This window comes from Rhinatrema bivittatum, chromosome 11, assembly GCF_901001135.1.
Source record: "Rhinatrema bivittatum chromosome 11, aRhiBiv1.1, whole genome shotgun sequence".
In the NCBI taxonomy this organism is placed as follows: Eukaryota; Metazoa; Chordata; class Amphibia; order Gymnophiona; family Rhinatrematidae; genus Rhinatrema; species Rhinatrema bivittatum.
Window position 1 is genome coordinate 36,416,340 of NC_042625.1, and position 26,664 is coordinate 36,443,003.

Consider the following 26,664-nt stretch of genomic DNA (forward strand, 5'->3'; position numbering starts at 1 on the left):
GGAGCATGGTGCAGAGGGAGTAGATGCCCTGGTACTTCCGTGGCCCAAACAGGTCCTCCTTTATATTTTTCCCCCGTGGCCCCTGGTGGGGAGAGTGCTCCGTCGGATAGAGAATCACCCAGGACCGGTAATTCTGGTAGCTCCAGAGTGGCCAAGGAGACCGTGGTTCGCGGATCTTCTTCATCTAGCTCGCGAGGGACCGATTCGTCTCGGACACATTCCTCGACTTCTAAAGCAGGGGCCCATATTTTTAGAGAGGGCAGATCGCTTCTGTCTTGCGGCCTGGCTTTTGAGAGGCGCAAGCTGAGGCGTCAAGGATATCCAGAAGCGGTTATTTCCACCTTATTGCGGTCTAGAAAGTCTTCCACCTCCATTACCTACGTGCGGATATGGAAGGTTTTTGAGGATTGGTGTGTGACCCGTTCCATTTTTCCGGGTCGCGCCTCAGTGAATCAGATTTAGCTTTCCTCCAGACCGGACTTGAGATGGGTCTTGCCTATAACTCCCTTCGAGTGCAGGTATCGGCGTTGGGAGCATTGTTGCAGTCTGGTTCTCTCTCGTCGCCTGTACTCTCCACCCGGATATCCCTCCGTTTTCTCAGGGGTGTACGTCATCTGAAACCTCCTTCCAGATCACCCTGTCCGTCTTGGAGTCTTAACTTGGTGCTCGAGGCTCTCGGAGGTCCTCCATTTGAGCCTTTACGGGGGGCCACCATCAAAGACCTCACCTTAAAGACTACTTTTCTTGTGGCCATAAGTTCCGCGAGACGTATCTCGGAACTTCAAGCTTTGTCTTGCCGAGAACCTTATCTCCGTTTTTCGGATGACGGAGTTTCCATACGGACGGTACCTTCTTTTCTCCCAAAGGTGGTTTCTTCTTTCCACTTGAATCAGTCGGTAGAACTCCCTTCCTTCTTACCGTCAGATTCCAGACAGCTCCGTAGTCTGGATGTAAAGAGATGTCTAATGCAGTACTTGGCATCCACTAATGACTTCCGTCTTTCAGATCATCTTTTTGTTCTATGGTCGGGCCCCAGAAGGGGTCACATGGCTTCTAAAACAACCATCGCCCGATGGCTCAAGGGGGCAATTGCTGCTGCATATATAGGAAAGGGGTGCCCTCCGCCTATAGGAGTTAAGGCACACTCCCTTAGGGCGCAAGCTGCTTCGTGGGCAGAAAGTTCGTCCGTGTCCTCTCAAGAGATTTGCAGAGCGGCCACCTGGAAGTCCATACATACTTTCTCTCGACAATATCATCTGGATGTTCGTGCTCCGGGTTTCGGATCCTTCAGCGGTAGTGTTTTTGAGAGCAGGGCTGTTATCGGCCCACCCGGAGTAGGGAAGCTTTGGTACATCCCACAGTCTGGACTGATCCTAGTACGTACAGGGAAAAGAAAATTATTCCTTACCTGCTAATTTTCGTTCCTGTAGTACTCAGGATCAGTCCAGACACCCTCCCTGGTGATTGGGATTTATTCAGGGATAAGCCTCTGCTCTCTAAGTCTACTCCTTTTTCTTCTTCTAATCTAGCCCTGGGGCTCCAGGGCTCATTGTTTCACAGTTTGGTTTACAAGTTCCATGTTGGAGTTGTTTTATCAGTTTTTTAATCTTCGTTCATTCTTGTTGAATAAGTGTTATTCTTGATTCCTCCGTCTCTTCTCTTTGGCTTTGTAAGTCTAGTTACTGAGGATTGAGGCACAAGGTGTGAGGTCATATAGGACCTCCCCTCGAGCTTTTTGATTCTGACTCCACCTGCTGGAATGGGAGCATAACCCACAGTCTGGACTGATCCTGAGTACTACAGGAACGAAAATTAGCAGGTAAGGAATAATTTTCTTGTTTTATTGTAACCCGCCTTGAACCTTGAAGGGTGCAGGATATAAATTCTTTTAAATAAATAAATTGTTGTGGGAGTCTCAGTTTAGTGGACCCTTGGGTCGATCTGCTGGAGACTGGGAATAGATGGTCAATGTCTCTAATGAATAGCAGGCCGGGAGGCAGATGTTCAGGCGGGACGAGATGCTCTTCACCCTGGAAGCTGGTACCCCCCGGGAGGAGCCCGTAGGAGCCCAACCACTGGGACTTAGGTGGCTTCACCCTTGGAAGCCGAAGCCCCCCCCGGGAGGAGCCCGTAGGGGCCCGGCCGCTGGGGTTAGGCGGGGTTGTGGATCAGGACAGGTAACTGGAACCAGACTAGGACAGTAGCAATACTGTAACTGGGTTAGGGTTCTGGAACCAGGCAGGAACTATAGCAGGACTCGGGTACTGGAACCAGGCAGGAACTGTAGAAAGACTCGGGTACTGGAACCAGGCAAGAACTGTAGCAGGTAAAACAAGAACCAAGCAGGTACTGTAGCAGGAACGGAGCGACGAAGCCAAGCGAGTCACTCTGGGGGCACAGCGCAAACAGGGAAACCGGGAAGCTAACCCGTTGCAAGGCGAGGACTGGATGGCCGCAGCCGGCTTATCAAGGCCGTGGCGTCTGACGTCAGGAACTAGGCGAAGTCACCACTGGCAGGAAACGGGCTAGAAAGGTGCCCAAGTGGGCGCGCGCCTAGGAGCAGGGCGTCCTCATGCACCTTCTCGGCAGCGCAGCCCCAGTGGGGACACCGCCAAACAAGCCGCAAGCCAGGGCTCCGGAGGCAGGAGCAGGTCCGGGAACAAGGAGGTAAGGGCCTGGTCACTGTGCTCGCGGCCAGGACTGCAACATAAATGTGTGAGAGCTTAATTTGTTGGATATACATCGTGTTTTGCTGATCTATCTGAAGATCACCAACAGTTTTAGAAGAATAGATCATCTTCTCATAACGTTTGGTGGAGGGAGCACAGCTTCAAGGCTACCATTGCATGTTGGCTAAAAGACTCCATTGTGTCTGCTTACGTTCTGTATGTAAAGGTTGGTCCGCTTTCAATAGGCTCTGCAGGCTCACACTTACTAGGGCACAGACCTGCATCTCCTGGGTGGAATTATCAGCTGATTTCCTTGCAGGAGATCTGTCAAGCGGCGATCTGGGTCTTTGCTACCACACTTTTACAAGGCATTACCAGCTCGATGTCCAGGCGCCGGAAGCAACAAATTTTGGGGAGAGTGTCCTGTGCGTGAATCTGTCAGGTTCCCACTTAGTTTAGGAGTGCTTGAGTACATCCCATGCATCTGAACTGATCTGGGGACACTCAGGAAATTGATTCTTACCTGCTAATTTTTCATTATGTAGTCCCACAGATCAGTCCAGAGTCCTGCCCTCTCTGGAAAGACCACTTTATTCTGTATGTATATAGTAAGAGGGGTTTTTTTTTTAGCTATATTAAATTATTTCAATCTCCTATGGGCCAATGGGTTCAGCTTTAGGAGTGTGCCATTTCTCCTGCTCAGTTGGTAGTGGAGACATATACTTCAGTTGTTTTCTTGGCTGGAGTACAGTGAAATGCTGAGGGATTTCAGGTGGCATACTGACTTAAGTAACACAACCTCAATAAATCTTTTCTTCTCAGTCTCCATCTACTGGTAGGGGAGAAAAAGCCCATGCATTTGGACTGATCTGTGGGACTACAGGAAGAAAAATTAGCAGGTAAGAACCAATTTCCTTTTCTTGGCATGTTTTGCTAGAATGAGAGCATCTGTTGTGGAAGGTGCCTCCATCCTGTCTATCCCATCTGTATATATCAGTAAAGTGCATGCATGGTCATGCATGTCTCATGTAAAGCAGTACAGGGCCCAGGAAGAGCTTGGGAGGAGCAGCCAGTGTCTGTGCCCCACTGATATTCCTAATCTCTCCTGAAGCCATGGAATGTTTAGAAGGGGAGGGTGTATAGGAAAAGTAAGTGAAGGAAAACATTGTCTCTGTGCAATACACTTTCCAGCTTGCACTAATGTAGAATACTTGAACTAACAGAATTGTTTCCATAGCCAAACATAGATGCTACTTGTAACCCCAAGGGACAGAAATACAGGACTTTTCATGTATTGAATTTCTAGGTGGGGTTCAGAAGGGCTGCCTCCAGAATGAGCTGTCGGTTCAGAATGGCATTCTAACTACGCGAGCCAGTCGTTTTCCCTGTGTATAGATCCCCAACAGCAGGCATTAAATTGGATCAAGAAAAAGGAGGAGAAAAACAATTTAAAGGTGAACCACAAACTTTCATGGAAATATTAAACCCATAATGTCTGATCCAGTAAGACTCTGTTGACATAATCAATAATCATGGCAGTTATTTGAGTGTATAATAAAGATGCATCTTTTGAGATTTGATATTTGTTTAAAATCTAATTGAGGCCAGTCTGATGTCTCAGTGGCAATGCCATGCAGAAGTACCCTGATCGATCCTTCTGTTGGGACTTCTGCTCCGTCCCATAGACATGTGGACATCTGGCTGTCCCCTAATCCACCACAGGTTGGTGTGGCATTGCCGTGCTAATGTTTGACACCCAGCATGGTGACTTCTCATGGGCATCTTGCCTATTCTGCCTATGGGTAATTCTGCCACTGGTCAACTGAGCATGGGATGCTACAGAGGCTGCATCATAGCTTCCTTGTAGGCGGGAATCTTGATAATTGCTTAATGGGAACACCTAGTGGCCAGATTGAAGGCCCGTGATTACAATGGTTCCAAAGGGAGCCCTGTTGCATGGCATTTGGCCAGGAGTGTCACTGAAATGACCAGATCATATATGTTGCGGGGGGAGGAGATGCATAATAGGAGAAAATAACCAAGTTAGTTTGCAAATGAAGGTGTCAGAAACCTAGCCCTGGTTCCAATTGAGTTGAAAGTACAAAGCAGCAGGAGGAAATTGCTAGGTAAAAAAAACCATCAATCAAATGTAGGAAAATAAATTAAGGGTAAAGTTTTGTTTAAAATATACCATTATTCTTATATTGACCTCTTTAAATAGAAATTCAACACAAATGCTTCCATATTTAGGGTACTGCATGCTTGTTGTTGAAGTATCCCAAAGATATGGCATTTGTGGTGGGTTAGAAGCATAGCACAAGAACATAAGTGCCTGACTAGGTCAAACCAATGGTCCTTCGAGCCCAGCATCCTCTTTGATAGTGGCCAGTCCTGGTCACCTGGAAAAACTTAGGAAATCTCAATCTGATAGTCTGTTTTCATGTTCTCCCCAAGAATTAAGAGATAGAGAGGTCCATATTCAAAAGCATTTAGCCAACTACTCAGAAGTTAGCTAAGCTAAATAATATTTTGGCACTTATCTGGCTAAATTCTAGCTGGCAAATAAGATAACCAGGTAGAATTTAGCTGGCCTAAGTTAGGGGGCATTCCAGGGGCATAATTGGGGGGGAGGAGTTGGAGTTATTAGCGGGTTAAGTTTGCTGGCTAATTCCGATATTCAGAGTTCCCTCTGCGTAGCCAGATCAGTCCAGACTCCTGGGTTTTGCCTCCCTTCCAGCAGATGCTGACACTGAACATTACCCAGTGTTCCAGTTGCAGTCCCTCAATATTATTTATTTATTATTTAAGGTTTTTTTTTTTATACCGGCATTCATGAAAGCGTTCACATCATGTCGGTTTACATGAAAACAGGAGTGCTGAAGAATACAACCAAGAACATAAAAAACGTGATGAAGAGATGCAGTTACAATTAACAGGGCTGATAAACTGGGAGGAGGAAATAAAAGAGCGAAAGATGAGGTTAATTATATACAAGGTCAATTATATACAAGAGTACAGTATATATATATATATACAGTATATATACACAATCCGAAATATACAGCTGCTGAGTGGAGTCTTTATTGGTGGGGCATGTTAAGTGGAGTTCGGGAAGGCTTGCCTAAACAGCCATGTCTTAAGTCTTTTCCTAAAGGATATTGACCTGTAACCAAGCCAAGATGACAACAGCTACCATAAATTTCTAAGCAAACTCCCTCCCCTCTAACGAGCCTGGAAGAAGATGAAGTTGCCCAACAAGACAATGGAAAACTCGTTTCCCAAATTAAACATAAGTGATCAGCATTGAAAACCTCCAACAACGCCGTACTATATACAAAGCAAGAGTACGAGCGGCGGACTCTCCGCCCCATTAAATGGGAGGGTCTCTAGTCTGATCTGTGGTACTATAGGAACGAAAAATTAGAAGGTAAGGAACCAATTTTTCCCTATACGTACCCAGATCAGTACAGACTCCTGGGATTGTACCTAAGTTCTCCTTAATTCGGTTGGGACCTGGAGAGTTCCGCTCATAGAACCCTCTCACCAAAGCACCTTCGAAGCTAGTAGCCCAGACATCAAAACAATAATGCCTATCAAAATTTATGCAACCAACTTCGCTTCTGAGAGGAGATGACTGGAGATGGAGGGGATTTTCCAAAGTGGTTATTTCTATTTTTTTGCAGGCTAGGTGACCGTCTACATCCTTAACATATGTGCGAATTTGGAGGATCTTTGAGTCCTGGTCTGCTGTTGATGGAGTGCAGACTTAGCCTGTTCAGGCGATGGTGGCACATATTTTGGCTTTTCTATAGAAAGATTCTGGGCAAAGAACTGGCCTATAACTCTCTGAGAGACCAATTAACGACATTGGGTTGTCTCCAGGGTAAGGTACACACATCCGGTATAACACATCCGGATATTATAAGGTTCCTTCTGGGAGCTAAGGACTTGCATCCTCGGATGTGGAACATTGGTCTGCCTTGAAATCTGAATCTAGTCCCTTAGAGAATTGACTCAGATGCAATTTGAACCACTATAGAGAGCTATGGTTAAGGGAGAATTTCCAAAGCTTCAGGCGCTGTTATGTCAAGAATCCCTTCCTACAGATGTCTGATGCAGGGGTATCTTAATGCATGGTGCCTTCTTTTCTGCCTGAGATAATCTCAGCGTTCCATCTTAGATAGTGGAGCTTCCAGCTTTTCTGGATTGGATTCCTCTATGCCTCGCCCAGGGGAGCTTAGGCTCTTAGATGGGAGGCGTACATTATTGAGGTATCTAAAGATCACTTATGATTTCCGTAGATCAGATCACCTCTTTGTACTGTGGAATGTCCAAAGAAGGGAAGTAAGGGCATCTAAGCAACTGTCGTGCGATGGCTGAAGGAAGCAATCGAGCCAACTTAAATTTCTAAAGGGCGACCACTGCCAGGGGGTTTAGGGGGGCTCACTTGACACGTTCTCAGGCGACTTCCTGGGCTGAGTCACAAACAGGTGTCTCCGCATGAAATTTGCTGGGTGGCTACTGGAAAGTTGTTGCATACTATGCTAAGGCATATTACTTGGATTTCGGGGCTCTAGATTCCAAGTTGCTTTGGTGAGTGTACTAGAGTGGAACTCTCCAGGTCCCACCCAAGTTAAGGGGTGCTTAGGTACATCTCAGGAGTCTGGACTGATGTGGGTACATATAGGGAAAGGAAAATTGGTTCCTACTTGCTAAAGTCTGTTTATATAGTACCACAGATCAGTCTAGAGACCCTCCCATTTACTGGGCGGCGAGAGTTTACCACTCGTACTGTTGCTTTGTATATAGTGCGGCGTTATTGGAGGTTTTCAATGCTGATCACTTGTGTGTCACTCCAGGAATTAAAATTAGCAGGTAAGAATCAATTTTCCTTTAGCTGGATAACTTAGCTGGTTAAGTCTGGTCGGGCCAAAGATCTGTCCTAAAGTTGAGCAGCTATAGTTAGCCAGTTACCTTTAAGAGAGCCAGCTATATTCAATGAATATACCTCTAAAGTAGCTGGATACGTTTATTCTGGCTAATTTTGCTAGCCGGACTATGTCTGACTATGGACCTCAGAGAAACTAGACTATCTGGCTAGTAATCAATATATGAGTTGTACTCCAAAAAACTTGTCCACACCCTCTTTAAGCTCAGTTATACTCCTAGCCTTTTGAGACATTCTGATAGAGGGAAATAACTTATTTTTATCCTTTCGAAAAATGCTTATTCCATATGTCCCCAAATATGCAGTAAAAGTCTATAACATTCAGCATGTCTTGTTCTCTTCAGATCTCTTCTTTCAATGACCCTGATTTTCTGAAACCAGCTAGAAATTGGCCATAAAGTATGGGTTTCCTTTTCTGTTCAGAGAGTTGGGATGAATATATTGACCCTGTGATTGACAATGTCTTAGAAAAGAACATCAAAGGTGCCCAAGGAAGAGAGGTTTATCGTATTGGGAGACAAAGAACGTTGACTATGATCCAAATTTCAAGTTGTATTTAAATACCAAATTGGCTAATCCTAAATATTCTCCTGCTGTGTTGGAAAAGCCATGGTTATCAACTATACAGGTAAAAGTTGTAGACATTTCTGAGGACAAAAGAATGACTGCAGTGATAGACTGCAGTGATAGACAAAAGAATGACTGCAGTGATAGACATCCTTTGCTCACCCCAGCTGGGTGAGCAAAGGATGCCAAATATTTATTTTGGGAAGATTAGAAATATAGTAAACAAAAACATAACAATACATCAATGATCTACACAGCAGTTCAATTATTGAAACCAATAGAGTACCAGCCTTGATAATCATAAATGAATGGAAATTACTTTCACTGGAGATTACATAATGCTTTTTCCACAAAACTTGATTAACAAGCTGTTAGGAAACTGTTTTCAATTGCATATATTTTAATGTTTCATAAATAGTGACATTAAAAGGCTCTTAGAAGATCAGGTACTCAGTTTTATGTGGGCTTGAAAGAAAAGAACTTGAAGAGCAAAGAGAGAACCTTATCCTGGAGACCAGTGTGAGAATAAAAGCTGTGAAAGATTTAGAAGACTCCCTTCTTCGTGAGCTGGCAACATCCTACAGGAAACATGTTGGATAATGTGGAGTAGTTAGTCAGTACCCTGGAAGAGACAAATCTAAAGCCACTGAGGTAACAAGACTTGTATTGCCATAGCTGTATTGAGTTTACCAGCACAACTGTGCTACTGGCTGGAGAGCTGCTTTGAACTTGTTTTAAAAAAAAAAAAGTAAATTAAATGTCTGACTTCCTCCAAAGAAATTGCAGAATTACAACCTCAACGCAACCGAATGGGATTTTTATAGCCATATAGATGATCTGAAAGATTTCCCTCAGATTTGTCTTTCTGCTAATAAGGTATTTTTAAAGCTATTTAGATGGCTAAATAGCAATTCCTCTTATATCCAGCCAGACCAGTCCAGAAGCTTGGGTTATGCTCACCAACCAACAGATGGAGACAGAGACCACTGATGTCATTCTTGTAGGCTCCCATGCTGATCTCAGCCAGCCAGTATTCTCTTCCATTTATAAGAGAACTTTCTACTGACATCTTTGAGAGTCAGCACAAACTCAAATTGGCTTGTTTACTATCAAATAACCTGGATGAGCATATTGCAAATTTTTATAACACAGAGGGTTTCAGATAGCCTTCTTTATAGGAAAATACTTGTATTCTTCTGCATTCAGGCAGGCCAGTCCACACAAGTGGGTTTATGCAGTCCAACCAACAGATGGAGATCAAATGACTTGCTGATGTCATTCTCATAAGGCACAACACAGGACATCAGTCGTGCCAGTATTCTCTGTCTCCAGCAGATGGTGGACAATCATTTCATGCTATGGACTGAGGCCTAGATAGGCTGAATCAGTTAAGGAGTGACTCCTGAAGTGAAAGTTTTAGCGCCTTCCTTCAGTTGAGCAGGATCTTGGGTCAGCATTCGGTTTTTTCTCTTTTAGGTAGATGTGATGGATGATAGCAGGTCCCAAGGGTGACAGCTTTTTCTTCCTCCTTTGGAGAGCAGTTCCAGAACTAGGGAGGCTTCCAGCTGGGATTTGGGGAAGGTTTTCTGTCTTGCCCTGGTCCCTCCCCTCACCCTGCTGACACCCCTCCTTGTGGTCCTAGAGGCACCCATAAGAGGATTTAGGTTCAGCTGGGTGAGCCATGGAGGGAAATGTTTGGAGGGAGTGTGCTGCTTTTGGTGCCTGAGGGTATAGTGAACTCCCACGGGGAGATTTGGTGACATGCTAGCTTGTCCTGCAAATGTGGGAGGAAGCACGTCAGCAGCGGCATGTTAATAAAAGCGTCTAATGGGGGAAATGGAGTTGCTGTGGCTGTTCAGAACAGTGGAGAGTGCACCAAATTGACAAGTGGGCTGTAGGAGCAGCTTCCTTTTCTCCATATAGTCGCATAATATGACTGGCTCCAGCAGGAGAGTCAGTGCCGTTTTGCCAGAAGAAGGCGAGGTAATTGTACAATGTAGCTCCGGCGTCGGAGCAGAAGGCCCGTTCAGCCCTGCTAATTCATGGCTGAAGACAGCCATGGTGTGTTGAAAGTGATCACTCAGGCACCCGATCAGCGAATCTGCTCAGGCAGCTGGGGATTCACCAGAAGGCAGATCTCCATGGCAATTCAGTCGCACTTCTTTTTCTGCCAGCGATTTCAAAGCGGGAATGCAGCCATATTTGTTTAGCAGACAGCAAAGAAAAAAAATAACCTCTCTCCTGCTCTGTATTCATCAGAGCAGTTCAGTTTGGACCCTGTGCACAGATGGTTGCTGTTCCCCTTTTGGGGTATCCAGCTCCTGCATGGCCTTAAACTCAGTTCTGATTTAAGAGTTTATATGCTTCTTCAAGCATTGGGTTGGAATTGCTCCTGGATCCAGGTTCCCCTCCTGCAGTTTCTCTTGGCTCAGGATAGTGGAATAGTAGTCTCCCCTAAGCATTAGATATAAGTACTGCTTGCGCCCTGCCCTGCTATGCCAATATCGCAAGGCAATTCGAGGGGGGCTGTAAGCCATAAATCAGGGGCAAGGCACAGACTCATGGGCCTGTTCAGCGAGTCTGTGTTTGGGAGGCCTGGGAATATTTATGCTATGATTGTGAAGTACCTACATGATGATAGGCATGCTTTGAGTCCTTCTTGGAGGCAGAAGTCTCAAGGAGTTTGCTCCCTGCTGGGTTCAGGAGGCAGGAGAGGTTGCTTAATAATGGCAGCAGTGGCAAACCAAAAGGTTCCTTCTAGTCTGCCATCAGGTTGCTTAGGCTAATGGGTTCTCCCCATGCCTACTGTTAAGAGTAGTACCATACCATATAATCTCCTATACCATACAGATTACCCCGTGCATTTTGTTAGGCGTAGTATTTATTTATTTGTTTGTTGGTTTATTTGGATTTTTAGGCCGCTAAATGCTTAGCCCAAAGTGGCTTACAACTCATCATACCCAGTCCAATGTAAAATGATGAAACAACACCAAAAAATGCCATTATAATAAATATAAAACCTGCAAACTAGATCACTAGCTACATACAGGTTACTTCTATGCTTTCAGTTAAGGGTAGTGGCTGCTGCTCTTTGCAGATTATTCCCGTGCCTTCTATTGATGGAAGTGACTGCCACTCCATGACGTCTGGTCCCATGCCTTCCGTTAAGAGTAGTAACTACTGCATCCAAGCAGTTTGCCCACAAGCCTTCTGTTAAGGGTTGTAACTGCCACTCTGAGCGGTTTACGCAGTTGCCTTTCATTGAAATAGGAATTGGGCATAACTGTGGTCCATGGCCCATACTTTTATGGGTATACAGTTTGTGGGCTTGGAGATGGTGTAGATGAGCATGAAGAACCCTGGAAGTCTTCGCTGCCAGCTCTGATGCTCTTTCATACCGAAGTATGAAGTTTGAGGTCATGCACCTTTCATTCCAAAAAGAATAGCGAAGATCCCCTCCTCCAGATCAGCGTTATCCGGCTGTTTACAGACACTTTTATGGTTTCCCCATGCAACTCTGTAGAGAAAAGAGCTGCCGTGCAAGCCACGTTGCAGCGACTGATTGCATTAAAGCCTGTAGTCCTAGTTCCAAGGGAGCAGGAAGGTATGGGTCAGTATTTCATTTATTTTTGTGGTTCCCAAAAGGAGGGTTCCTTTCACCCCATTTTGGATCTGGAGAGAATCAACTGATTTTTATGAGTGACCCACTTTAGTATGGAAACTTTGTGATTTGTGATCGTAGCCATGCAGAAAGGGGGAGTTTCCCACATTGCTCGATTTGACAGAGGCCTATTTGCATATCCCAATCTGGTAGGAACATTAGTGGCTTTTGTGTTATGCAGTGCTAGGCCATCATTACCAGTTTCAGGCCTTGCTGTTCAGATTGGCTATAGCACCCAGAACCTTTTCCAAGGTAATGGGGATGATAGCAGCTGCACTTCTCAAGGAAGGCATCTTGGTCCACCCGAATCTGGACAATTGGTTAATCAGGGCCAAGTCAGCAGCGGAGAGTCATATCATGTCTCTCAGGGTAGTCCAGCTGCTGTAAGAGCTAGGTTGGGTAGTAAATCTAGCCAAGAACAGTTTACAGACTGCCCAGACTCTGGAGTATTTGGGGTCAGGTTTGATGCTGCACAAGGCAAGATGTTTTTCCCAGAGCAGCATAGCCAGAAGCTTTGGGGGCAAATACGAGCCCTGAGGGTGACAGACCATTCGACAGTATGGGCTTACCTGCAGATTTTGGGATCCATAGCAGTGATGTTGGATGTTGTTCTGTGGGTGATGGTGCACATGCGTCCACTTTAGAGGATGTTGCTGTCAGGGTGAAGTCCTCAGCCTCAGGAGTAAATGATATGGCTGTCTCTTCCATTGTAAGTGAAGCAGAAGTTGCTCTGGTGAAGGTTCCCGACTGGACAGTGGTCAGTACGGATGCGAGTCTCCAGGGCTGAGGAGCCCACTATCAGGAACTTTTGGCACAGGGTCGGTGGCCCCCCGAGGAGATGGGGTGGTCCATCAATCGGTTGGAGGCTTGTACAATTCAATTGGCATTCTTGAATTTTGTAGCCTGGTTGAGTGGAAAAGCAGTGAGAGTAATGTCAGACAATGCCACAGTGGTGGCCTACATAAATTATCAAGGGAGAACCAGAAGTCAGCTGTTTTTTCTGGAAATGAACGACTTGTTGCCATGGGTGGAATAGCAGCTTCAGGCACTGTCGGCTTCTGACATTGCAGGGGTAGACTGTTCAGACAGATTATCTCAGCTGTCATGCCTTGGCCCAGGAGAATGGGAACTGGTGCATGGGCCTTTCAGCAAATCGTCTCTCGATGAGGTTATCCTTTCTTGGCTCTGATGCAGGAATGCGAACATGTATCAGTTTTACATCTCAGACAGGACTCTGAAGCGCTTGGACTCGATGATCTCATTTGGACTTTGGTTGCAGGAAGAGTTGCTCTACATGTGTCCCCCATGGCCCATGATTAGCAGATTGCTGCCGACAATAGCCCAGCATCTGGGCTTGGTTCTTCTGGTGGCCCGGGATTGACCATGAAGGCCTTGGTATGCGGATGTTCAGTGTCTGACAGTAGGCAAGCCATTGTGATTGGCAATGCAAAAGGACCTGCTGCATCAGGGGCTGATTCTTCATGAAAATCCAGATCAGTTTTGTCTTATGGTTTGGCCCTTTAGAGGGCTTGGCTGTTGAAGCATGGTTATTCCTCAGTGATGGTGAGCATCTTGTTACAAGCTAAACAATTTTCTACTTCATTGGCTTACATACGATTTTGGAGAATTTTTGAGAATTGATGCTGGGAGCAAATATGTCTCCCCTCAAGGGTGACAATTTCCTTTGTCATTGAGTTTTTACAGGAAGGTTTGGTTAAGGGGTTGGCCCTTAATATGCTAAAAGTACAGGTGGCAGCTTTGAATTGTTATAGGGGGGTAAGTTCAGGGTAGACCTCTCTCCTTGCACCCAGACATTTCTAGTTTTTTAAGAGATGTTAAGCATATTTGACCATCCTTGAGAATACCAGTGCTGCTTTGGGTTCTTAATATTTTTTTTAGCTTCTTGGTAGGTTCCACTTTCCATCCTCTTTGGCAGCTTCCCTTGCACTTGCTAACTATGAAGATGGTGTTCTTTGTCGCTATATGTTTGGCAAGGAGAATTTCGGAATTACAGGCTCTTTCTTGTTGAGAGTCTTTCTTAGTGATTACCCCACACAGAGTGCAGATTAGGACTGTAACTTCCTTCTTGCTGAAGGTTTTTCGGGTCTGCCATTGTTGAGACATAAGAACAGAAGAAATTGCTATGCTGGTCAGACCAAGGATCCATCAAGCCCAGCATCCTGTTTCCAACAGAGGCCAAACCAGGCCACAAGAACCTGGCAATTACCCAAACACAAAGAAGATCCCATGCTACTGACGCAATTAATAGCAGCTTCCCTTGCACTTGCTAACTATGAAGATGGTGTTCTTTGTCGCTTTATGTTTGGCAAGGAGAATTTTGGAAGTACAGGCTCTTTCTTGTTGAGAGTCTTTCTTAGTGATTACCCCAGACAGAATGCAGATTAGGACTGTAACTTCCTTCTTGCCTAAGGGTTTTTGGACTTTCACTTGAATCAGTCCATAGCAGCTTCCCTTGCACTTACTAACTATGAAGATGGTGTTCTTTGTTCTCCTCCAAGAACTTATCCAAACCTTTTTTGAATCCAGCTACATTAACTGCACTAACCACATCCTCTGGCAACAAATTCCAGAGCTTAATTGTGCATTGAGTGAAAAAGAATTTTCTCCGATTAGTCTTAAATGTGCTTCTTGCTAACTTCATGGAATGCCCCCTAGTCCTTCTATTATTTGGAAGTGTAAATAACCGATTCTCATCTACTCGATCAAGACCTCTCAAGATCTTAAAGACCTCTATCATATCCCCCCTCAGCTGTCTCTTCTCCAAGCTGAACAGCCCTAACCTCTTCAGCCTTTCCTCGGGGGAGCTGTTCCATCCCCTTTATCATTTTGGTCGCCCTTCTCTGTACCGTCTCCATCGCAACTATATCTTTTTTGAGATGCGGCAACCAGAACTGTACACAGTATTCAAGGTGCAGTCTCACCATGGAGTGATACAGAGGCATTATGACATTTTCCATTTTATTAATGATTCCCTTCCTGATAATTCCTAACATTCTGTTTGCTTTTTTGACTGCTGCAGCACACTGAGCCGATGATTTTAAAGTATTATCCACTATGATGACTAGATCTTTTTCCTGGGTGGTAGCTCCTAATATGGAATCTAACATTGTGTAACTACAGCAAGGGTTATTTTTCCTTATATGCAACACCTTGCACTTGTCCACATTAAATTTCATCTGCCATTTGGATGCCCAATCTTCCAGTCTTACAAGGTCCTCCTGTAATGTATCACAATCCGCTCATTCTACAAGAGCATAAGCTGTATCTTGGGCAGAGTTACAGTTGTTATCCCCACAGATCTATAGAGCAGTGACAAGATCTTCGCTGTATACCTTCTCCTAGCATTATCGTTTGGATGTTAGAGTTCAGGAGAACATGTCTTTTGGCAGAGTAGTGTTGCAGGGAGCACAGGCAATCTCCTGCCTGAGAAGAAAGTAGCTTGGTACATCCCACTTGTGAGAACTGGCATGCCTGAATGTAGAGGAAGGTGAAATTATTGCTTACCTGATAATTTCTTTTCCTCTAGGACAGGCAGGCAAATCTACAATCTTGCCCTGGGCTACCTGTACTGTATTGTACTAGATTGTGCTGTACACTATTTTCTTTGTCCTCATGGACATTCTCAAAGACAGAACTCGAAAGCCAATGTGGATTTCCGGGTTGCGGAGGAACCTGGTAAGTGTGTGCTTTCTTTACCTGTTACGTTATGTTTATTTCATTTCCTTCCCTTCTGAGCCCAGTCCCTTTCCTCACTGAAAGTGAAAAAAAAGGTAGATGGTCAGGGTAGGAAATCTAGTGTTGAAGGCTGATGCCTGTGCTGTGCTATATGAGAGTGACATCAGCAAGTCAGTTGATCTCCATCTCCACCTGCTGACTGGAGTGCCTAAACCCACTTTTTCTTGTCCTTCTGCCCATCAGTCAAGAATATGTGGGTATATTTATCTCATCCAGCACTGGAGGCAGACTTGGTCTTTTTTTTTTTTTTAAACAATCACCTCTGCATATGACATTTAGAATCCTACATGACAGTGTTCTCTGCCTCCAGCTACAAAGAGGACGGTTGGTTATCACAGTCCTAAACACTTTTACAACTACATTTTTGTTTTTTGAACTGAACCTTTATGCTGCTGCTTTCAGAGTTACTATATTAACTTTTGGCCACGCACCTGCAGATTAGATCTCCTGCAGAGTAGCAAGCCATTCTCTGCTTGTCATTCTTCTGACAGTAGTTTGAGTCCAATGCTGACACTTATATTTCACACATTTTCTTTCAGCGTAGCAGCTTTTGAGCAGAACTTAAACAGCTACCTTACCTCCTTTCACTTCATAAGCAGCTCAGCTTTGATCTGCCTGGTTTTTTTTCTACATCGGAGGTGCACTTCCTGTGGCAATTCCAACTATTTCCCGAGTCATCTAAGCTGCCTTTTTCAATGGATCAGTCAGGTAATTGAACAAAAGTAGGAGTTTTCAAAATCCTCTTCCTCTGAACCGTGCAAATTTACTTCAAAGTCTGCACATTTAAAAAAATCTTCAGCAGCTTCAGTTTTCCTGCATAGCGAAATCATTGAAGCCAGTCGCTCAACAGTTGCAGACATCTTGCCTCCTTCTTGTTTCAAACTGAGTCGCCAGGTTTATCTCCTGAAGACTTTTTTGTGTCACAATTTACTCCAGAAAAGGATACAGGTATTTACACTCCTGATTTCTTTAAATTTCTATACAAGGCTTACCAAGCTCTAAAAGAAAGCCATGAAAATGCAGCCATTAGAAACAAGTTAGCTTGTGAAAGGTCATTGCCTAATATTAGGAAAAAACCTTTTTCAGAAATCCCTTATACATGAAGTGTGTTGCGGTCCCGGTCGCTAGACTAGCGACCGGGTCCTTAACTTCTGTTCCCTGCTGGGAGCTGCATCAGGCCGTGGCAAGTTCCGGGCCTACCAGGCCGCGCTGCGGCGGCGTCTCCACGAGGGAGACACCGCCGAGGTCCGACTATAGCTCCGCTCCTTCAGAGGAACGCGTGCAGGAAGACCTTTTAAAGGTTCAGCACCCGGAAGCAGCGAACAGCCCCTAGGATGATGTCAGACACCGGCAAGGTACTTAAGCCGGCGTCTGCCTGCTTAGAATCGCCTTGCAACAAGGTTCCTCTTCTGAGTGTTTAGTTGCGTTCTTGTTTCTGTGGTTCCTGCTCCTGCTGATCCTGCTCCTGTGGTTCCTGCCCTGCTGATCCTGCTCTTGTTGTTCCTGCTCCTGCTGATCCTGACCCAGTCCTATGGTACCAGTTCCGGATTTCTTGATTGTTTCTCTGGCTCTTGACCTCGGCTCTGCTTCCGTTACTCTTGACTGCCGCCTGCCTCGACTTTTGGATCGTCTTCTCATCGCTTCTCACCGCTCAAAGACCTCATGCTTAAGATGATGTTCCTGGTGGCTATTTGTTCGGCCTGGATGTTAAGCAAGTTCTCTTGCACTACTTACAGGTCACTAATGATTTCAGAGTTTCCATCATCTCTTTGTTTTATGGCAGCGGCCCCTCATAAGGGGCAGAGGCCTCTAAAGCTACTATAGCTCGCTGGCTAAAGGAAGCTATTGCGTCCGTGTATCTCTGCCGGGGCCGGATTGGTTCTGGAGGGTCTAAAGGGCCCATTCGTTGCGCTTGCAAGCTACTTCTTGTGGCGGAGAGCCAGCTGGTTTCCCCGCAAGAAATTTGCAGAGCGGCCACTTGGAAATCCTTACATACGTTTGCTCGGCATTATTGTCTCGAAGTTCAGGCACCTATTTTTGGTTCCTTCGGCAGACAGGTACTCCGAGCGGCAGGGCCGGTGCAAGGGGATTTGGCGCCCTAGGCGAGCCTTCTTCCTTGCGCCCGCCCCCCCCCCCCCCCCCGGTCTCGGCCCCGACTCCTACCTCATTCTCAATCACGCCCGCTGACTGGGGTTTTCTGGGGTCGCGAGCAGATTGGGCACTGCTTGCGGCCCGCCAAATCTCCCACTCCTCTTGCCACCACTTGCGGCCCCATATGGCTCGCACCCAGTTGGCGCACCAAGGGTCTCCAGCGGCCCAGGGGCCAATGCATTTGTGTGCCACAGAAAATCAGTGGCATCTCTAGACAGAAGAATTTGTTTTGGGTGGGGGGGGAGCCAAAAGTGACATTTCTTCATCACACCCACCTCTATAGCATGGATCATGCTTTAAAATTGGTTATAAAAAAAAAGTGTTGTTAAAAAAAGTCCAAAGGGTCCTCTGCATTATTTTAAAAAGCTGGCCAGTTTCACACTTCTAGTAAACTACTATAAAATTATTTGATAGCCTCATTCAACTAATTCTATATGATTATGAGAATGAAGTCTGGAATATATAGGAAGGGACAGAATGTCAATACAAATCCTGCACCTCCAGTTCTGTATCTCTGTGCATCCACTGAAATTCCCCCAAACAATGGAGCTTGGATGTTTCCCTTACAGCTCATCATACTAAAAGATATTTTCAAATTCTGGTGTCACCTCACAGTAACAGCAGCACAAACACCTTCCACTGCCAGACACATTGTGAACTAACATAAAGCACCGCAAAAGAGACACCCAAAATCTATACTGCAATCCCATCATAACATAACAGTAATAACACCAAGGATTCAAACAATAATACCCTACCTGTGAAAAGCAAGGGTAAATATTACACTGGGTCCTGGGATAACAATACACCACCTACTGAGGGAAACAAACAAACCCGATTGCTATAGATCCCTATACAGACACTACATGCTAGCAGAATCTCTCATCGTGGTCACACACACAGAGCAGAGACAGACCCTCACCAAATACAGAATACAAAATAAAGGAGCACAAATTTGGGGCGCTGTCGAGCCACGAAACAAGATGGACGCATAGCTGTCTTGCTCCTCGACCCCAATAAGCTAATCAGGCAAAAAATAATTGATAACCGTACCAATACTCACCTGGGACAGTGGTACTACTGCCGAATCAAACAAGGATGACCTCCAGAAAGAGAACAACGGACTTAAAGCAATTTGCTTTTAGTAAACACGCAGAGGAGCTGCTTATGGATGAAACAGAGAAGGCCGCGGAGCCTGCAGACCATGCGGGCACGGAAGCGGGACTGAGCGAAACGCAGTCGGTAGCATAGCAATAAATACTGAAAGCAATTACTTGGATCTTCCCTCCAGAGCGGAAATAAGATCCTGGTTCATGGAGCTGCGCGAGGATCTAAAGTCTCATAAGGCTGAATTGTTGGCATCGATGGAAGATATGAAGGAAGATATTAACTCTATGGGGCGAAGGGTGGACGAGTTAGATGTAAGGGCAGACAATCAGAGTCTTGCGATTGAAAAGTTAACAAATCAATCCACACAATTCTCTCAGGAGCTGGATGCACTCACCGAAAAGGTTGAGGATCTTGACAACAGGTCGAGGCGCATGAATATTCGAATTCGGGGAGGTGCCGGAGACGGCGAACTTTTCAAGACTGCACAGAAACTGTCACCTCACTGTGCAAATACTTGCTCAATAATAATAATTCTGAAGCAACTGCAGATCATGGGGGTGAAATAAGTGTGGAGCTGGACCGGGCGCATCGCGCGAACTGGACCGAGGAGAGATAATGGCCCCCGGGACATAATAGCAAAATTTCATTATTTTACAACCAAGGATGCAGTCATGAGAGCAGCACGAGAGAAACAGGAATGGCACTGGCAAGATTTCCTTCGGGTGTCTAGTTATAATGATTTAGCCCACCACAAACACTGCAGAAAAGATATCAGCTGCGAGAAGCCATGCCACTTCTAAGAAACGCGGAGATCCGATACAGATGGGCATTCCCGTTTGCCCTGGTTTTTTCAGAGTAAAGGGATCACTTACCGCATGAAGTCGGTGACAGAAGCCGTTAATTGCTTCAAGCAGGCGGGAATCCGCAGTTAATTTTCTTCGCAGACTCACCTGCATCGGCAGAAACGCAACGAGGCATTTCCAAGATGGCGCCGGACGGTCCCCGGGAAAGGAAGACTGCGCAGACAACGCTCTCAAATTGGAATGCAAAATGCTGAGGAGGGCTGAACTTTATAAAAACTGTCTTGAAAGTCTTTGTGTTCTAGGGACAGTTTTGCATTCCAGATGATGGTAGGGTTTGGCTCGTTTTAGTAGGTGGATCATAAGTATAATGATAATGTTCTTTGTTGGGTATTGGAAAGTTTTTGTTTCATTTTCAATTTTGCCGAGTTCCATAGCAATTTTCAGAGGGGGGAGCGGGACAGCTGTGGTCAACGGGTGGTTACACAGGGGCCCTCAGATCTAAGATTCGCTAAGGGATGGCGAGTTATTTTTTCAGGGTGGGTACGGGACGGCGACATGAAAGCCTTGCTGTTTTCTGTTATTTTTGCTTCTGGTACTATTCCCATGGCTTTTCAGAATACTGGGCTTGTAATTGGGGGGGATATGGAATGTGTGCGATGGGTGGGGAAGTCTCTTGTGTAGAGGTTGTGCTCCAGTGGGTGTATATTGCAAGATTTTACTTTTCAACATTAATAAATGGTTAAAATTATTTCACTTAATGTAAGAGGTCTCAACACCTACAGAAAGCGTTTTCTCCTTCGTAGGGAGCTACGCCTTTTACAGGCAGACATAGCGTTTCTTCAAGAAACACATTTGAAGCAGAAGCATCGTCACTTATTAGCTTTCAGGGAATACCCTCACACCTTCTTAGCAGCGAGTGGGAGTGTAAATAAATATGCAGGCACTGGTATACTTATTGCTGCTCAACTGGTATTTGATCTCCTGGACCATGTGGTGGACCCTTGTGGCAGATATGTTTTATTAAAAATACGTATAGGGGATCAAGTATACACGTTATTGTCTGTGTATGTTCCAAATCGTGCCCAAGAGTCTTTTTTGGAAAACCTACAGAAGATTTTGCTAAAACACGCGGAAGGAGCTTTGATTCTGGGGGGCGATTTTAATATTACATTGGCCCAGAACCTTGATTCCTCCAGTGGCCAGGTCACCTCAGGACAAGTTAGTCGTCTTAAATTAAAAAATTTAATGGAGGAATGGCAGCTGGTGGACGTGTGGAGAAATCGCAACCCACATTCTAGATCATACTCCTTTTATTCAACTTCACATGCTAGTTACTCTCGAATCGACTATCTGCTAGTCGATAAAGTTCTTTGTAATCAGGTACAAAAAGTTAATATAGAAGCCATCACATGGTCCGACCATGCACCAGTTAGTTTAGAGATGGAAATGGGCACTACAGATGCAGGTGATCGCTTTTGGAAGTTAAACGAGGCTCTGTTGCAGGATGATAAATTCACTGCATTATTGGGCTCCCAGATAGAGGAGTACTTTGTGCTTAATGATGATTCTCACACATCTTCAGGCACTCTTTGGGACTGCTCTAAAGCGGTTGTGAGAGGCCTGCTTATATCCAGAGCCACCGCTTGCAAACGCTTTAAAACTCAGAGAAGAGACACTTTAATGGCCCAGATTTCTCAGCTAACAAGGGAGCACATGAGAACGCAGTCTCATCGTTGCTACACAAAATTATTAGCGTGTAAAGAGGAATTAGCCCAGTTAGATAACCATGCACTACTACATGCTATGAATATTACTAGACAAATGTATTATGAAGGGGGAGATAAAGCGGGTCGGTTTCTCGCCAGACAATTGAGGGCTAGGATAACGCAGAATAATGTGTCTAACATCAAAGGGACAAACGGGGTCGTGATCACGGACTCACCAGGTATCCGTAGGGCTTTCTCTCAGTTTTACCAACAATTATATAGTAAGGATGAGAATATTCACGATGTCCATATTTATGATTATCTACAATCGGTCGCTCTGCCAAGTCTTACAACAGAACAATGTCAGATACTGGAGTCTCCGATTTCAATTAGTGAAGTTCTATTTGTCATCAAGTCATTGAAGCCGGGCAAGTCTCCAGGGCTTGACGGACTGTCTGGAGCCTATTATAAAAAATTTGCACACATATTAGCAGAACCACTAGCCGCCTATTTTAATAGTCTCCGCGAGGAGGGGTCGATAAATGGCCAAGCCAATGTGGCAGGTATTACGGTGATAGCCAAACCTGGGAGAGACCCTTCGATTTGCAGCTCCTTTCGGCCAATATCCCTGATAAATGTTGACCTTAAAATACTAGCCCGTTTATTAGCTTTAAGGCTTAATAAGTTCCTTCCAAATTTAGTCCATTCCGATCAGGTAGGCTTTGTACCCCAGCGAATGGCAGCGGATAATATCCGAAAAGTGATGGACTTAATGTGGTGGGTGAGGGAGAAGCAGGAGCCAGCCGTACTTCTGTCCCTCGATGCCGAAAAGGCATTCGATTTAGTACATTGGCAGTTTCTGTTCATTACATTGCAGAAAATGGCATTTGGTCCTTTTTTTATTCAGTGGATCAAAAAGCTGTATACCCATCCTCAAGCGAGGGTCAAAGTCAATAATGGGTATGGACAGGCGTTTGCTATTGGTAGGGGGGCACTAGGCAGGGGTGCCCTTTGTCTCCCTTGCTTTTTGCGCTATATTTAGAACCGTTAACATCCCGCATTCGTGCGGCAACAGATATAAAAGGTGTGGTCATGGGGTGATATTCAATATAAGTTATCCCTCTTCGCGGACGACGTCCTCCTAATGTTGACTGATCCCACTGCATCTCTAAACGGGGTGATGAGGGAATTACAGGGGTTGGACGAGTGTCTGGACTTAAGGTAAATTTTGAAAAAATCAGAGATCCTTAATGTCACTCTTCCCTCACCGGACACCATGGTCATTAAACGGCAATTTCCTTTTAAATGGGCGAAATCTTCTATTAAATACTTAGGAGTTCGCATATCTGCAAAACTATCTGAGCTATATGCACTGAATTACACCCCTCTAATTCACAAAATAACTATTGATTTGAGTCGTTGGAATAAGGAAGCGTTTACATGGATGGGGAGGATAGCTATTATTAAAATGTCTGTGCTCCCCAAGTTTTTGTACTTGTTTTCCCTCGCTTCCTATACATATTCCGTCCGCTATTTTGCGTTCCTGGCAGAGGAAAATATTCGACTTTATTTGGAGAAGGAGACCCCCCAGGCTAGCTCGACAAGTGCTATATTTACCTAAGCCTATGGGGGGTATGGCGGTACCAAATTTTGGCAGGGTATTATGGGGCAGCCGCAGCTGAGAGTGATATTTGATTTTCATCGCGTTAAAGCACCAAAACAATGGGTACAAATTGAACAGCATATAGTTGGGGCCTATGGAGTTGGCTGCGCTCTGGTGGCAACCTAAATCTACTTGGCGCCCGATGCGTAAAGTCCCAGAGTCACTGAAGGTTACTTTGCGCTTATGGACTAGCCATAAACAAAGGTTGCTTGGGAAATTTAAGTATTACTATCAGTCGTCTATTTTGAACACCACCCAGTTGGAGATGGGTTACCAAACCAAAAGACTAGTAATGTGGAAGAAGATGGGTCTTACTACATTAGGGCAGTTTTTACATATGGGTACCATTATTCCACGTGAGGACCTCTTTTTCCAAATTTGCTTTGGATTACCGTGATTTTTTAGCTTATGCACAAGTCACTCATTTTGTGCGAAGCCTGCAGCGGGATCGGTCGTTGCGGTCCGGTCGCTCAATGTTTGAAACTTATATCCAACAAAGTGATAGTCTTTCAGGCACTGTATCTAAAGTTTATCAGCTGATGATTCCCTCGAAGCTTGAGGCTAAGTGGTTTATAACTCAATGGGAAGCAGACTTAGGTAAATCTTTAGGGCAAAAGTCATGGGAAGATATTTTTCTATGGGCCAGGCGTAGCTCAGTCTCTGCTAGGCTCCAGGAGAACTGTCTTAAAATGATATATAGGTGGTATATAACGCCAGATAAGCTACATCGATATTATCCCATATTCCGGATACTTGCTGGCGTAACTGTGGATTGCGTGGTTCATACATACATATATGGTGGGAGTGCCCACGTCTTCAACCTTTTTGGGGCTCAGTTTTTGAATGGTTGGGCAAGCTTCTCAACTGTCCTGTGATACCCTCCATGGGGGTGGCACTTTTGAATATGCTTCCGGAGATGTGAGTGAATGTTATCATAAATTTTGTATTCATACCTTTATTGCGGCCCGAGCTTTAGTGGCTTTGCATTGGAAGACAAGTAACTTGCCCAATCTTAAAAATGTAATCGATCGTCTGCACTCCTATCATACGTTAGCCTCAATAACGGCCGTAAAAAATCGAACTTTGGCCTCCTTCCACAAAAGTTGGAAACCTTTTTCAGATTATATCAAGCTTCAATAAGGGGAGTCTGTGGATAATGGTGTAACGTACAGTGGGACCCTTTTATACGTGTCGTGATGTTCTTTATCATTTACCCCACTATCTCACAATTTCAGTTAATTTACACTGATTGATATTCCCATGGCATTAATCCTTACTTTTCTTACACCCATAGAGATAATGTTCATACTTCGCAACAGGTTACATGATATTGATTTTGATAATGTCTATTGGCATGGGACTATATTATGTATGTATCAACAGGGCAATTAAATCTGTCGTTGTCTCCAGGGGGGGGGGGGGTAGGGGTAGGGGGGAGGGATGTTATGTACAACATTTGCTTATTATTATGGCCTTTTGTCATTACATGGTTACATACATACTCTGTTATGCGTGGACCTGTTAGAATTGTATAACTACAGGAAGTCATTGATAAATATGTGCCAGTGTTATGTATGTTGACAATTTCAAAATATTAATAAAATTTGAATTGAAAAAAAAAAAGGAGCACAAATTAGACAAAAACTGGAATGGAAACCCAAGAAGCCAGACTCTGTGTATTAATAATGGAAAAAACAGAACCACCATTCCTCATAAAACAATAAATCAAGAAACAAAGCATCAGTTATAATAGTAAAACCATACTAATAAAATATTTAAAACTACTGATAAATAGAATTTCTATTAATTAAAATCATATACATTTTTTACAATTTCCCAAACACCAATAAAATATTTCAAACAGTACATATATCAAATAACACACAATAATTAAAATTAATAAGGATTTTAAAAAGCCCCTGCTGTCCATACATGGGAGCTCTTGATTTCCAGTCACCCTGATATTGTCGAGGATTAGGAGGTTATCCTCTCTCTCTCACACATACTCACATGTCCATTCTCTCTCACACATACACTGTCACATACATACACATTCATGCTCTTATACCCAACCATAACCTCTCGCTCTCACAGACACTGACACACTCAGGCTCTAAGGCACTCTCTCCCCCTCCACACACACCCCCACACAAACTCTTACTCCCCTGGATTTTCTCATACACACTCATGCTCTCACTCTCACTGGCTCCCTCACATACACACAAACACACACTCCCAGGCAAGCTCCCACTCGTTCTCACACACACACACACACAGGCAAGCTCCTAGTCATTCTCACACTGAACCCCAGGCAGGCTCCCATTCATTTTCACACCACTCCCTCCCCATCCCCCAGGCATGCACACATTCATTCTCACACACACAGACCCCCAGGCAGGCACCAATTTATTCTCACACACACCCATACACCACAAACAGGCAGGCACCTATTCTCACACATACAAACCCCAGGAAGACACCCATACATTTTCATTCACAGACACACCCTCAGGCAGGCACCCATGCATTCACACACATACACCCCCAGGCAGACTCCCATTCATACACATGCACACACTAAAGGCAGAGACCCCCTCTCTTTCTTTTGCCAGCAACCTCAGAGCCTCTCTCATTCTTCTGCTGCCACTGTCACTGCCGCTGTATGGCTATTGCGGAGGTGCTGATTGCTGCTATTGGCACTGAAGCCCATTCTGCTGCCTCCTCTGTGCAGGCCCCGTGGGCTTCTAGTTCCTCCATGCTGATCTCGTACATTGTGAGATCCGCATAGAGAAAGTGCTACTCTTGCACATTCCCAAAGATTACATGTTCCAATCAGTAAAAAGTAATTTATTTCTTTTTACATTTGCTGTCTGATCTTAGTTTTCTAATCGGTTGGTCACAGGCTTTTTTTTTTCCACCTTCCCTTTCTTATTTTTTTGCCAATTCCTTTTATAACATATTTATTTTCTCTCCATCTGTCTGCTTCCCTCAAACACACAGTCAGGTTCTCATTCTCACATGCTTTCTCTCTCTCACATACACAGGCACTCATTCTCACATGCTGTCCCTCATACAATCATTTATACACAGTCTCTCTCTTGCACATGCTGTCTAACTCTCACTCCCACATGCTGTCTTGCTCAAGCACAGGTTCTCACTGTCACATGCTCTCTCTCATACAATCATTCCTACACACAGGCTCTCACTGTCACATGCTGACTCACACACACAGGCTCTCTCTCACTCCCACATGCTGTCCTGCTCAAGCACAGGCTCTCACTGTCACATGCTCTCTCTCATACAATCATTCCTACACACGGGCTCTCACTGTCACATGCTGACTCACACACACACACACACACACACACACAGGCTCTCTCTCACTCCCACATGCTGTCTTGCTCAAGCACAGGCTCTCACTACCACATGCTGTCTCTCACACACACAAAGGCTCTCCCATGCTGTCTCTGCAAACATTCAGGTCTTCACTCCCACACACACACACAGTCTCTCAACTCATCTCATACACGCACACATACACACTGTACAAACCCTCAGTCTCTCTCTCTCACCTCTGGGCCTCCTCTTCACGGGCCACTGCAGGATGGGCTCTGCAGCGGCCCCGGTCTT

The 26,664-nt window shown here is 44.9% G+C and overlaps 1 protein-coding gene across 1 annotated transcript in view; it reads left to right on the top strand.

Moving 5' to 3' along the window:
- DNAH10 (dynein axonemal heavy chain 10) overlaps nucleotides 1–26,664 on the top strand; it is a 952,322-nt gene that overhangs the window by 766,989 nt on the left and 158,669 nt on the right. The window contains 12 exon segments of the mRNA XM_029571350.1: nucleotides 3,976–4,003; nucleotides 4,005–4,053; nucleotides 4,056–4,123; nucleotides 7,962–8,000; nucleotides 8,003–8,047; nucleotides 8,049–8,117; nucleotides 8,119–8,142; nucleotides 8,144–8,213; nucleotides 8,216–8,245; nucleotides 8,603–8,763; nucleotides 8,765–8,813; nucleotides 8,816–8,835. Coding sequence (XP_029427210.1) covers nucleotides 3,976–4,003; nucleotides 4,005–4,053; nucleotides 4,056–4,123; nucleotides 7,962–8,000; nucleotides 8,003–8,047; nucleotides 8,049–8,117; nucleotides 8,119–8,142; nucleotides 8,144–8,213; nucleotides 8,216–8,245; nucleotides 8,603–8,763; nucleotides 8,765–8,813; nucleotides 8,816–8,835 — 652 coding nt within the window.